The sequence below is a fragment of the Carassius carassius genome, chromosome 47 (genome assembly GCF_963082965.1).
Source record: "Carassius carassius chromosome 47, fCarCar2.1, whole genome shotgun sequence".
Lineage (NCBI taxonomy): Eukaryota > Metazoa > Chordata > Actinopteri > Cypriniformes > Cyprinidae > Carassius > Carassius carassius.
In genome coordinates, this window is record NC_081801.1 from 17,624,360 (window position 1) to 17,638,956 (window position 14,597).

At 33.0% G+C, this 14,597-nt stretch overlaps 2 protein-coding genes across 2 annotated transcripts; one reads left to right on the forward strand and one right to left on the reverse strand.

Annotated features, from left to right (window-relative positions):
• Positions 1-6,179: 6,179 nt before the first annotated feature.
• LOC132130495 (H-2 class II histocompatibility antigen gamma chain-like) lies at positions 6,180-8,549 on the forward strand. Its single transcript, XM_059542214.1, has 6 exons — positions 6,180-6,382; positions 6,979-7,139; positions 7,285-7,364; positions 7,609-7,636; positions 7,718-7,924; positions 8,233-8,549. The coding sequence occupies exons 1-6, from the start codon at positions 6,303-6,305 to the stop codon at positions 8,277-8,279; spliced, it is 603 nt and encodes a 200-aa protein (XP_059398197.1). The 5' UTR covers positions 6,180-6,302; the 3' UTR covers positions 8,280-8,549.
• Positions 8,550-9,455: 906 nt separating this feature from the next.
• LOC132130150 (SLC35A4 upstream open reading frame protein-like) lies at positions 9,456-12,671 on the reverse strand. The gene is made up of 3 exons (XM_059541819.1): positions 12,614-12,671; positions 11,849-11,947; positions 9,456-10,393 (listed from the first exon to the last, which is right to left on the reverse strand). Exons 1-3 carry the CDS (start codon positions 12,623-12,625, stop codon positions 10,202-10,204), a joined length of 303 nt encoding a protein of 100 aa, XP_059397802.1. The 5' UTR covers positions 12,626-12,671; the 3' UTR covers positions 9,456-10,201.
• Between the last annotated feature and the right edge of the window lie 1,926 nt (positions 12,672-14,597).

Here is a 14,597-nt window from a genome sequence, read left to right on the forward strand (position 1 = left end):
CCTTTACGTTGCACAAGGCTTAATTTCTAGGGGAAAATGTAAAAATTTTTTTTACAATGTAACTAAGTGACATTATAATATAAAATCAATAATAAGAAATAAGAGAAAAATATCCCTTTTATTTCACAAAACTCCATTTTTGGAATAACAATTTTAAGAGTATTATAATAATTTTACAACTTATAACGTGTTTAATAATATAAATACATTAAACGAAAACACTATTTGAGATAAAGGTATTAAACAAACTGTAAAATATTCAGAATATTATTCCCTATGATGCACAAGACTTTGTTTTTCAAATTATGCCTTTATTGTTTTCTAAAACAATAATGAAACCATAGTCTATCCACTTAAATTAATTAAACTCTGACATTATTTGAGATCAAGGAATCAAACCAACTGTAAAATATTCAGAATATTATTCCCTATGAAGCACAAGACTAGGTTTTTCAGATTATGCCTTAATTGTTTTTAAAAACAATAATGAAACCATATTTTCATGTTTTATGTACTGTAAATTAATTAAACTCTGAAACCGTTTGAGATAAAGGTATCAATCCAACTGTGAAATATTCAGAATATTATTCCCTATGATGCACAAGGCTTATTATTTCAAATTATGCCTTAATTGTTTTTTAAAACAATAATGGAACCATGTATATATATATATATATATATATATATATATATATATAAACATTACTATTTTTTATTTTTTTGAAAGAAGTTTCTTCTGCTCATCAAGCCTGCATTTATTTGATCAAAAATACAGAAAAAATTTAATATTGTGATATATTATTACAATTTGAAATAATTGTTTTTAAATTTATTATACTTTAAATTATCATTTATTTCTGTGATGCAAAGCTGAATTTTTAGGATCATTATCACATGATCCTTTAGAAATCATTCTAATATGATGATTCATTATCAAAGTTGGAAACAGTTCTGCTGCTTAATATTTTTTCAGAACATGTGATACTTTTTTAGGATACTTTGATGAATAAAAAGTAAAAAAATAAAAAATAAAAAAAAAGAAGCTATGTTTTTAAAATATAAATATTTTGTGATAACAATATACACTACTGGTCAGTAATTTTTTTCTTTCTTTTTTTTTAAAAAATAAAATCAATACTTTTATTCAGCAAGGATGTGTTAAATTGATAAAAAGTGATAGTAAAGAAAAATATTACTAGAATATATATTATTAGAATTTTTTTTTTAATAAATGCAGTTCTTTTTAACCTTTTATTCATCTAATATATTAGACAGCAGAACTGTTTCCAACACTCATAATAAATCAGAATATTAGAATGATTTCTAAATGATCATGTGATAGACTGGATGTTACATGTGACACTGAAGGCTGGAGTAATGATGCTGAAAATTCAGCTTTGCATCACAGGAATAAATTATTTTTTTTAAGTGTATACAAATAGAAAACTATTAATTTAAGTTGTAATAATATTTCACAATATTACTGTTTATTTTCTGTATTTTTGATCAAATAAATGCAGGCTTGATGAGCCTTGATGAAAACATAAAAAATAGTTATGTTTCCAAACTTTTGGTCTGTACTGTATACACACACACACACACACATATATATATATATATATATATATATATATATATATATATATATATATATATATATATATATGTATATATATGTATATATATATATATGTATATATATGTATATAATGTATTTACTTAAATTAATTAAACTATTTGAGATAAAGGAATCAAACCAAATGTAAAATATTTAGAATATTATGCACCCGATTTGGTTTTTCAAATTATGCCTTTATTGTTTTTAAAAACAATAATGAAACCACGTTTTTCATAATTTTTATATACTGTAGTTACTTAAATTAAACTCTGACATTTTTGAGATAAAGGTATTAAACCAACTGTAAAATATTCAGAATATCATTCCCTATAATGCACAAGGTTTACTGTAGTTTATTAGATTATGCCTTTATTGTTTTTATATACAGTACTGAATCCATATTTTTCATATGCTTTATACCCAATTAATGTATTTAACTCTGACACTATTTGTGATCAAGGAATAAAAAAACTGTAGAAATATCTAAATATTATTCCCTATAATGCACAAGGCTTACTTTTTCAGATTATGCCTTTAGTATTTGTGTTTATTGCAAAAATATGAAAAGTAGAGATGCAAAAGCCCTCAATTACTTCTGAAATTTTCTTCTAAAATAAGCATTTGTATCACACTCCCATGTTTTGGTACAGCACTATCACTTTAACGGTAATCAATGTTATTTTCTTTGTGAAATGGCTTTGTTATATGTATATATCATATCATGCATAATCTCAGGGGGAGAACTGTACAACGCTGTCACTTTGGATGTACCCTAAAATAAAAATACCTGTATAAAAAAATCACTATAACGTTAGGCCAGAATACCTAAATATAAAAAAGCTTTAGAATTTTTATTGTTTTTATAAGCTTCTTATTTTGTGATCTCATTTTGTTTATTTATTTATTTGTACATCTATTTTAAAGTCAACTCTAAATGAAATAGAAAATCGCCAATATAAAAATAAATGTTAAATATCTTAACTGATATCTTAACTTATCACAAACAGTGAGTATTTCTGCTAACAGTGGCATTTATAGGATGACATATTTTTGTAAAGTTGTTATTTTACTTTATTATAAATATATATATATAGGCTATATATTTTTATTTTTTATTTTTTTTATTTATATACTAATATCCAAATGCTATGCCAAAGCATACAAAGACGTTTGAAATGTACTGATTTACATTTAGGATTGGATCGAACATTAAAGGAGTTTCTTAACTGTCATTAAAACTGTTTGTCAGAAAAAGAGAAAAAGTTGGGGATTTTGTAGGGTTGTATTATTAATATTTACATAAAAGAGTTGGATTAAAATTATTATGCCACTGGGAAAAGCCTTAATTACGTTGTTAAATTATTTTTGTTACATATTTTGTAATAAAATTAAGTATATAGTTGCACATTCTTGTCAGTACTTGTCTCATTCTTGTCTGGTTAACAATTAAAACATGTTATGCATTTGGTTAAATGATTAATCCCCACCTGTCTCCATTCACCTGATTTCTCCCTCGTGTTTATATACCTTTTGTTTATATATGTCTTTTGAGTTCCTCTTTGTCCGTGATTAATCGGAGTTACGTTTGTATATTGTCTTATGTTGGATGTGCCCTTAGTCTCCTGCGATTATTAAAAGTACGCTTTTGTATATCGTCTTCCTCGTGCGCCCTTCATTACACACCAGCTGGCCCGTAACAATAAAATATTTGCTGGAATATTATTCATATATTTGTAACACACTTAAATCGAATAAACTCCAAAACTTTTGGCCTGAGCGTAGCAATAAAGTCCAAAATCCATATTGCCTGTTGTGTACTTTCAATATTTACCTTCCATTGTGTGGATTTATTGATGTGATAATATTTAATTTAATTTATACGTGCAATATTTTGGTACTTTTTATGTTTTTCTGCACTGGAATATCTACAGTTGGTTTGATACCTTTATCTCTAATACTTTCAGAGTTTAATTTAAGTGTGTACAGTATATAAAACATATGAAAAATATGGATTCAGTACTGTATATAAAAACAATAAAGGCATAATCTAAAAAACTAAGCCTTGTGCATCATAGGGAATGATATTCTGAATATTTTACAGTTGGTTTGATTTCTTTATCTCAAATAGTGTCAATGTTTAATTAATTTATATAAAACATATGAAAAACATGGTTTCATTATTGTTTTTAAAAACAATTAAGGCATAATTAGAAAAAATTTGGTTTGATTCCTTGATGTCAAATATTGTCAGAGATTAATCAATTTAAGTGTGTACAAATAGTGTCAGAGTTTAATGGATTTATATTATTGCATACATTAAAAGTTGTAAAATTATTATAAAACACATAAAATAGTAATTCAAAAAATGGAGCTTTGTGCAATAACAGGGATGTTTTTCTGAACATTTTATTATTAGTTTTATATTATGATGTCACGTAGTTAAATTGTTTCATTAATTTAAATGGTTAAGTTTTTACATTTTTTTTTCTAGAAATTAAGCCTTGTGCAACGTAAAGGGCATATATTTATGACTATCTGAGTTAGTTTGGGCTCAAAACATAGCAGCCACAGAGTTTAATTGAAAAAAACGAATGTCCAATGAATGTCAAACGTCAAACTAACTTTACCGCCATGGAGAACGGCCGAATCCCCTCTCCTTCATCCTTTCGCTGAACTTGCTGAACACATCCACATTTTTTTGTGCGTCTTCTCCAGACTGTTAACTCAAAAGGCGCAGTGCTTTCTGCATTTGGGTAGGATCGAGGTCAGGTCATATTCACACCTTAAACGAACCATACCAGAGTTCGTTTGGAACCGAACCGACACCACCTCTTCAGCTTCAGTGCCAAAAAGAAAGGGGGAAACGAACCAAGCAAGACAGTTATGAATATGAAAGGAACTCTGGTTCGTTTCCCCCTTTGGTGCGGATCTTTTAAGGTGTGAATACGATCCAACCTCGATCCGACCCAATTGCGGAAAGCACAGCACCTTTTGAGGCTCCCGTAGTTGAGTTGCCTTATCGGAAAGTGTTGTGTTTGCTACACTTGCTAACTTAGCCATTGAAAAATTAGACATTTGGGAAGATACCTATATATCACAGCTACTGGAAAAGACGCTTCGTAGAGCGGAGGGTGGTGTTTACGGGCGATCGCGCAGTTAGCTGACACTTGCGAAAGCCTGCAATCACTTTCCTTTGTGCGAGCTGTTTTAAGTTTCACTTTCGCTTTCTATAATCGGTCTTCTGCTCAGTACCATTGTCAGTATGCAATGGAACCGTCTTGCAGCACTTCTTCGTCTTTGCAAAATCCTTGTTACAACATCATATAGATGACATTGTCTCATCTGATGTTCATAGGTCTTCATATTGTTTTTGTAGCTGATAAAAGAAAATCAGTAAAATAACAATTGCACTACGAAAAATCTCCATGATTCGCCTGTTTTCGAACCTCCTGCTTTGAATTTCTGTCCAATGAATGGATGTCTCAAAGTAATAATAATAATATTGTTATTTTTAGGGAATATCATGCAACCAAGTTATTTATTATTTTTAATTTATACAATTCTGTTGTGTAGCATCTTATCTGATAAAATGAAAATGCAATGTTTTGTTTTAAATTTATTTTTATTTTATTTTAAAATATTGATTTGATTGTTAAAGTTGTATTAATTCGTTTAACTAGACACCATTTTTTTTAAAGATGGGCTACATTTGTCTTGAATCATAAAACACAGAATCCATAATGAATCAAATGGAAAACACAGAATATAGGGGGAAATTAAAGACTTTACAGGGCTCTAAATTAAAACGTGGCACCTCTGTGGAATTTAATTGTGAACAAAGGTATGTTTACCTTCATTCTCAAGGTCTAACAAATTAATGTTAAATGAAGATCATGATAAATATCAGTATTGTATGATATGGAAAAAAAAAAAATATTGTGACAGCCTATTTTCATAAATCTTTCTAGAATATTGTCCTGGATTGTAAAAAAATAAATAAATAAATAAAATAAATAAATAAATGCTTGTGAGAAATCATTAATGTTTATTAGTGGTCAAAAAAAGTTCATCAAAGTTGTCTTAAAACAGGAACGGAAATTGTTTTGGTATAGGACAACTTTGATGAAATTTGATCCACTTCAAATGTTGACTACTTATATATGAGTGTATCAAACAAGTAGCCCTTGAGATTATTTTGGAGACCCCTGCCCTATGACCCGAATGCATCTTTCTTGTGATTTTAGCGCCAGTTTGTGATCCTGTCCATTATTTGCTGCAGTTTCCAGGGAGCGATTTTTTCACTCAGTAGGCTAAGTGTTAATTTAGCGAAGTAGGCCTACAATACTTAACACTAAATAAATGTATTGTTCATTGTTTGTTCATTATGGTTAATAATGAAACCTTATTGTAAAGTGCTACCGACAAATCTCACAAAACCGATTTCGCACAAAACTAACAGGTGAAACATGCGGAAGCAGATCATTCCAGTTCACTTCTGTCTGACAACTGATGATGCAGCTCAACATAACCAATCAAATAATAAACCCGCTGTGCTCCAGACATTTTCATCGGAGTGTTGCTGCTGGACTCTCAGTTCTCACTTTTTTACATTAGAGCGCTGTTAGAAAACCCCCTTAAGCAAATTGACTCAATTTTATGTACTTTTTCTGACTATTGTTCAGAAATGTCTACCGACGGAAACGACTCTCCACTTATCAGAGCTCCAAGTGAGCAAACTTCAATTAACATGGGACCTCAGGGACGGTGAGGTTTTATTTATTTATTTATTTATTTAATAATAAATAAATTTATTATTACCCCCCCCCCAGTAATATATGTTAAAGGTAAACCGAATATGAATGAGTGTAAACAGCTGTTTTGCATGATTCCTTCAATAATTAAGCAGAGAAAATGTGTAACATGCGACTTTTATTATATCTAGGCCTAATTATATATAGCCTATTTTAAAGTCCTTACTGTCGGTAAAAAAGAAAAAGAAAGAAAGAAAAAATCGTTTAATGTACCACGTGTTATAGTGTATTTTTGAAATATAGATGCTTTTGTTCTGTATTTTTGTTTCTGCGTTGAAAAGTTGCAAACTGTCTATTTGCCTCCCTTATTACACACATTGCTCACATTACATATTTGATTCATAATTCAGTACAAATTAAATGACCAGGCACTCATATTAGATTTTCTTATGCTCAAAATATTTAATAAATAATAGTTTATTTTAATTTACCAAAAATTTCTGCCCACTTGAGGACAGGCAACTGTTTTTAAAGGAGAATTTGTTAGTGTTTTACATGTCATCATAGCATTTCCCTCATTTAAATACACTGCTTTTTGTTTCCTAACAGATCTAACAATCAGGCCCTGAAGGTGGCAGGAGTGACTCTGCTGGCTGGCATACTGATCGCAGGTCAGGCCTTCACCGCCTACATGGCCTACAACCAGAAGGAGCAGCTCAACACCCTGGAGAGACGCAGTGACCGCCTGCAGGAGATCAGCCGCAAGTCTGGTCAGTGAGCTTCATGCCACTGTAATATTTGTATTTTATGGGCATCTCATCATACTACCTTTATAAATCACCCTTAACCCATTTCCACAGATGTCCTCTTATGAAAGCATAATAATACAGACTTTCTTCCCCTTTTTTTGTGCAGTCATGCGTGCCCCCTTGCAAATGCATCTCCCCATGAGCTCTCTCGCTCTGAAATATGAGGAGGAGCCCAAGGAGAAGAAGGTAAATTGTCCTCTTGAATGTGTTTTAATCTGGGTTGATGGCCACTTGGTGTCAGGATTGAGTTAGAAACGAAATCAAGTTTTAAAGCACCGTTTCTCAAATGGTCTTGCTTTAGAAATGATGAATATCAAATTGAAAAGTCTATATAAAAGTCTATATAAAATTATGCAATATATAAATCCTGCCATCTACAGCTTTCTCATCTCATTCATGCATTTATTTGTCATTATGCTCTGTTTTTCAGGATTCCTCTTCCTCAACTCCTAAACCAGGTATCGAGATCTTGCCATTTTGAGTCAAAGTAGCAGTTTAATGTCCTTTGCTCACACATATATGTATTTTCTGTCCCACAGAGCTCACCCAGTGCCAGAAGGAGGCTTCTGGGGAGGTTAAGAGTCTCCTGCCATCCTTCCGCCCCAGGTGTGAGGAGAATGGAGACTATCTGGCCAAGCAGTGCTGGGACAAGACTGACTGGTGCTGGTGTGTGGACAAGAACGGCGTTGAGATTCAAGATTCCCTGAATAACAGCAGTGATGCTAAGTGTCAGGGCTTCAGTTCCGGTATGAGCTGAATATTTGTTATAAATGGCCATGGAAGCTGAATTATTCTGTGGTATGCATGACCTACTCACATTAATTAGATTAGTATCAAGAGTAGTAAATGGGCTATATCTTCATAAAGAAATAAAATACAGGTTTCTTTATAGCAGCAACAAATACATTTGAACTGCTATTCACAATTAAACAGTGGATTGCATATTCAATTGCATATTGTTTTCATTTAGCAGTTAAACATTTTAAATGTAGCCAGTGGTGTTATATGATATGTAACTCTAATATAAATCATTCTTCACTGTTCCTTATTTTAGCTGATCAAGTGGTGTTGGAGCCTCTGGTGGGGACAGATGGCCAGTGAAAAGGAGCAGTTAAAACATAATTATCATTTTCTGGTATCTTTAACACTTTATGTCACTTTATGGTTTGGTTTGAGGTAAACTTCTTCATTCAGTATATTAAGATTTTTTGCTGTCACAACAGCAGAAATCGAAAATAAAGTTAATTGTTTTGTATTGTACTGGTAATTATTACTGACCATAGTAGATTAACTTCAGCTGTGTTGACCTTTTCTGAAAAGCTTTCACTTAATGTTGGAATTGTACTGTTGATTACTATTGCTTTTTTTTTTTTAAACAAACCTTTAATGTCAATTTATTTTGAGTGTAAAATAGATCAAGAGAGATAAGTAATATATAGAGGGATAGCTAACAAAGATGGACAATAAAATTAATTACTAACTACTTGTGTGCTCTGTGTCTGATTTAGACAAATTCCTGTAATTTTAAGTTGTATGACAATGTCTAAAGGCTGGTGTTTCTTGCATGACCCCAAAGAAGCTTTGCAAATATTTGATTATATTTTTAAATTAACCTTTGTAATTAAGGCTACATTCCATCTACTTCACAAAATTTCACCTAATTTTATGTCTCTACCAAACCCACAAAAATGAAGACATACATTTGGAGAAAACTCCAGCTTGATCACAACAGCATCAAAAGTTGTAACAGCTTGCAGTAAACTAATAGAGTTAGCAGGCAAAACTAAAGTCTGAAATATGATCAAATTCATAATGTCTCAATTCTTTTTTTTATTATTATTTTGTCTTGACAACTTTCTTATTTCTGGTTTATAAAACATGCATCCCTTTATTTACTTATTTTATTCATTGCTCATGTAATGTCCAATGCTTTGGTAATACTGCACAAGTGTGCGTGGGTGTGTGTGTGTGTGTGTGTGAGTGTGAGAGAGAGAGAGAGAGAAAGAGAGAGAGAAAGAGAGAGAGATTTAAAGTGCATATGGGATTTTATCCTAAAAAAACGATATTGAATTGTATATCATGGTCAGACATTCCAAAACACGTTTAAGGATTTGTCTCTTTGCCTTTTATTTTATCCAATTAAAAATCATTTACCATACATCTTGACCCAATTTAAGGTTTTGTTCATTAAAATACATTGTTCAAAAATTATTGTACAAACATATGCAATGTAAAAATCCATGTATAAATATATCACACATGGCAATAATATCATAAGGCATGCCAAAGAAAAACTTTACTCGCATGAAGAAAACGATAATAATTCCTATTATTCAAACATTTTATTTTGAAATAATTCTTTGCACAGAAAAAGTATGCATTATAATACGGATTACACTTTAAAACCACACCACTGAATTCAATTCTCCATCTGAAAACAAACATGAAAATCAGTTCTCATCCTCTAACTGGACTGCTTCCTGTTTTCTATTTCACTTCCAAAATGCTGACTTCCATTCATATTTAATACAAGCAGAAGTGGAAGAGTTGAGTGTGGTACAGTCCAACATTTATTTATCCAACAAATGTATAAAAGGCTACAGCTACTGAAGTCCAGCAATATCTGACATTTGACAGGTACAGGAATTGTTCAGTGGCAGACACTATTTACAGAGTGTGTTGTGCCTGTTCACCTGTTTTAGTGCAAACCTCTATTTAAAAAAATATATATTTATGTAACTGATAAACAAATTAAGGACTGATGAAGCTTTGGTCATTTATACCATCATAAGGAATTTAGCTATAGAGTCTTTCAAAAATATAAGCTACTGTAATAGCACAGACCTAACCCATCTTAAATAGAAAACTATACAAAACTGCTAACCTATTACTTTAGACACCAAAGTATCATGTAAATACATCCAGTTATTCTATGTGGTCTGATGAGTGGCACCTCAGTTGAGGTACCTGTTAAAGTTTTTGGACGAGGCACCATTTCTGTGATTGTATCATTTTGACTCCCTCTATCTCATCTTGAATGAGCTGAAGTATTTTTTTATGGACTGCTCAACATTAGGCACTTGATAGCTCTGAGCAGCATAGATGCCTGTGCAGGTTCCTACAAGAACTCCCAGGATTGCAGAGGAGCGGAGCTTTGCCACCACATACCCAGCCAAAAAGCCTTTGAGGAAAGGAGAACTGAGCATACTTCCACCCTAAATTGAGAAAGAGGGCAAAAAACAGTAAGTGAAAGAGAAAGTAATAAACCTAGTAATAAACCTAGTAATAAACAACATTGCCCATGATTCTACAAAGATATCTTTTGCAGAAAATCACCAATCAGAAAATCAAAACAAGCAATTTGGACCAAAAGAACTCTTTAGTGCCCTCCACTCATATGAAGGACTGCAAATGACATATTCGAGTCTATATAAATGTATATTTTGTAATAAACAAAATATATTGTTTTGAAATGCATATCTTTAAATCAAACTGTTTTAGATTTATCCATTTATTTATTTCTATTATGTCATTCTTGGGAATGGGTTTGTAGTTCTTTCCCTCATTGAAGTTGTTATGTACGCAATTTTGCAACTTTGTAATTTTGCATGATTTTCAGATACTTTTTTTGCTTCAAATCAAAGTTTGTAGTGTTGTGATTGACCTCAGAGATGGCTAGTTAATGGATTTTTGATAAACACTTTTTAAATCTCTATGGGAAGAAAGAAAAGAAAAAAACCTGATTGGCATTGTTGCACTCTCACAGCAGTGTTCACTAGTGTTTAAATTCTATTTATTTTTTCTTATGAAAATATCCTCCTGAGAACCAGAAGGGTGAGGAAAAAAGTTTTGTAAATGTTTTTTTTATGTAATTCAATTGGCTGGAGCATAAAGGAGAGAATAAAACAACTTGGAATTCACATTTTATCTCCTTTATAGAGGATGTTAGAACGAATTATTCAAAACAATAAATAGACATTGAAATTGTATATATAGGCAAAAACTGTTTTAATTTAGGTTTCAGGCTACTTTTAACAGAATTGTGTACAAAGATGATTCTCAACTATGTTAAGGAAATTATAAAAGAATGATTTGATATACTATTTTACTTTATGCACTATGTGCATAACTCACCATAAATTGGTATTCCCATTCAACACAATGTATATACTGATTGATAATTTATTTATTTCCCTGTTGACGACTTCTGTCTAACCAAAATGCCTCATTAACATGTTGTCTGTCCTGGTGTCCTCTGCAGAAGAAATGTATGCCATAACAAAAACTAATATTCTGATTTGAAACCGCATAAAAATTTTTTTTTTTTTTTTTAATTTACGACAAACAATTTGAAAATTAGTCTGATTTAAATATTTACAAAACATTATCATATTTCCCTACGAGTGCTAAATTAGATCATTATGTTAATATCAGTTATTTTTAAAGACCAAGGAGAGAGAATGTTTATGATTAAACCTTCAAACATTTGATATCTCTAAAAAGCCCTGAATGTGCTCTGTACAGGACATCCAGACTTCCTGTGGCTACGCCTGGGACCCAAGAGGAAATAAACATGCTAGATTTATGATGTTAATTGTTGCAGAAGTGCGCCATCGCAGTACATGAAAGAGCCTGAGGGTCATTGCTGACTTCAAAAATCCATATCCTACCTGTGGAATCCCAACTCCGACTTCATCCTCCACCCGACGCTGAATGTTATCCAGCTGGTCTTTAAGCAGAGACAGGTCTTTCAGCTGCCTGAATGGATCCTGTTCAAGAAAGACAAATACTGAGAAAAGAACAACAAACCAACCCCATCATAGCTGTGGTTGACGGGACAGTATGAGTCATCGCGGGTGTGCAAGCAGAAATGGCCTTTCAATGCGGCCATCTATCAAAAGGGTTTCTGTAAAGCAGGGGTTCTCAAAACTTTCCATGAAGTACCCCCAGCAGCACTGCACATTATGCATGTCTCCCAATATCTGAAACACCCACTTCGGGTCTTGCAGTCTCTACTAATGGGCTGGTGAGTTGAATCAGGTGTGATGGATGAGGGAGACATACAAAATGTGCAGGGCAGGGGGGGGTAATTCAGGACAGGTTTGAGAACCACTGTACAGTATTGTTAAAGGAAATTTAAGGAAACGATAAAGCACAGGTTTTTAATATAACAGACAGATATTTGACCGATATAATACATGGAACTGACTTATGTCTGTTGCAGTTGCAACAATGTGACCATCTAAAACAGTACGAAACATCATATTTTGTTTTCTTTCCGGGATCTCGCTGCCCAAAAATGCTATGCAAAATAGCTAAACAGTAATCGAGACCAGTATCAAAATTACAGAACAGAGAGAGACCTATGTTATGAAAGAACGTCTAGGCAAGTTCGGTGGCACACCATAGACAGTAAAGGAAAGTGGCACACCAACCTTGTCAGCCATGTCTGCTTGCTGTGTGACATCAGAGATCCTGAGTTCGATTGAGCAACCTGAAACACGTCGATTGAAGATCGCGCTCATGCTCGATAATATAATATAATATAATATAACATAATATAACATAGGCGAGACTAGCCCCTTTTTAGGGGTGCTGAAGCACCCCTAAAAAGCAGCTCAGCACCCCTAAAACTTGGAGTGAGAAATGTTGTTATTCTAAAAGTTTTGTTCGTCTTTTACACGGTCAAATAATGTCCAAAACATACTCCGTAGTTTGTGGGTGTTAATGAGGAAAATGAAAACATCCCCGCATAGCAAATGGTGTCATCCTCTTCTCTTCTTCTACTTCTCCTCTGTACCTGCACCGCTCAGCACGACCGTCATCCAGCGCGAAACACACACAGAGTGAGAACCCGTGATGTAGTGTTGTGATCGGTTGTGATGCAACTAAGTTCCGAAACCATATCGGTGAATACTGGAGTCAGTATCCTGAATCACCATGGTGGTTCTATACATCTATAATCTATGGTACATCTATAATAAGTGTTTATTTTCGGACTATTTTAGTCCGGCGGGTCCCCGCCGCTGTGGAGTAGCACAGGAACTGGGTGACTCGTCCATAGTCATAAACGGAGAGAAGTAACGCCGGTTATGTTCTTCCGCAAGACGCATGCAGTTCTGTTTATTAACTGCTAGAGCGTGAAACAAAAACAGAAGCGCGACAAATAAACTGCGTACCTGTGTAGTGCGTACGTGTGTCTCTGTTGTTAAAGTTTATCGTTAATTTAATACTCGGGAGTCATGTAAACATGACGTCACGTGCGTCTTTTCTCGTCAGTCGTCATGGAAACATGAAGCCCTGGCGTTTTGAGTGAAAACAAACGACGTATCACTGAAAACACTCACTGTGGCTTTTTAAAAGAATTGTTATTAATTCCTAGATTTATATCTGTTATTTTTCAGTTGTGGCTGACTATAAAACTAGACAATAAAATAAAGTTTCATGTTTTTCTTTTGCTGTATTTATTCATTCATCACACACAGGATTTAACCTGAACCAGGCTTAACTCCTGAACTCCTAGCATTACTCTCTCTCTCTCTCTCTGTGTGTGTGTGTGTGTGTGTGTGTGTGTGTGTGTGTCTGTGTGTGTGTCTGTGGCCTGGCAGTGAGCAATGGACATACGACAATTCTTTAAAAGAAAAAAGACAGATTCAGGTGAGAGAGTAGGGACAGTCCATAATGACCTCTGTCTTGTTTTTTTTTCTGCTGAAAAGAGTTAAGTTAAAGTAACAGATAATGCAAACCCGCTGCTGTTGTATCAAATTACTTATCAAGTCAATGGTCCCCTGCTTTTATTTTTTATTTATTTATTTCAAACTCACAAGCTTCTCTTGTGAAAGGAATTTGTCATTTAAAAAAGTTTCTAAGCCCAATAATAATAATAAAGACATTTAAAATGACTCTTGATATGAAGCTTGTTTTTTATTATTATTTATTGATGACATATTGGTTTATGAAAGTTCAGACAGGCGTGCATCCAGATATGTTAGAGATGGCCATTTGTAAATAATTTACAGAAGATGAATTACATTTTGTTGTCGTACCTGTTACTTTGTTCAATGACAATAAAGTTGAATCTAATGTAACCAATCTGATGACTGTTGATACAAAAGGAGGCACATGGAGTTAACGGTCAGGAAAACCAGCTGAGTGAAGAAGGTTTTGTGTTTGTTACAGGGGGCTGTCTGTGTGAACTCTCACAATTAAGCTGTTGTTTTGAAAAGGTCTCAAAAAAAGAAAATTTTTTGGAGTTAGTTGAATCAATGTTAAAATTATAAAGTTATTTTTCAATAGACATATTTTTTGTTTTCGTGTGAAAAGAGGGTGGGTGGAGGCATTGGGGCTCATTGGGTGCTCACTCAGCACCCCTAAAGCTCTGACCCTAGAATCGCCCCTGGATAATATAATATAATATAA

Bases quoted from the DNA above. Each gene is read 5' to 3' on its own strand.
- LOC132130150 (XM_059541819.1), bottom strand. The intron at 10,394-11,848 runs GTAGGATATGGA...TTCTCAATTTAG, and splicing joins TCGGAGTTGGGATTCCACAG to GGTGGAAGTATGCTCAGTTC.
- LOC132130495 (XM_059542214.1), top strand. From the start codon at position 6,303: ATGTCTACCGACGGAAACGACTCTCCACTTATCAGAGCTCCAAGTGAG. The intron at 6,383-6,978 runs GTGAGGTTTTAT...GTTTCCTAACAG, and splicing joins AACATGGGACCTCAGGGACG to ATCTAACAATCAGGCCCTGA. The intron at 7,925-8,232 runs GTATGAGCTGAA...TCCTTATTTTAG, and splicing joins GTGTCAGGGCTTCAGTTCCG to CTGATCAAGTGGTGTTGGAG.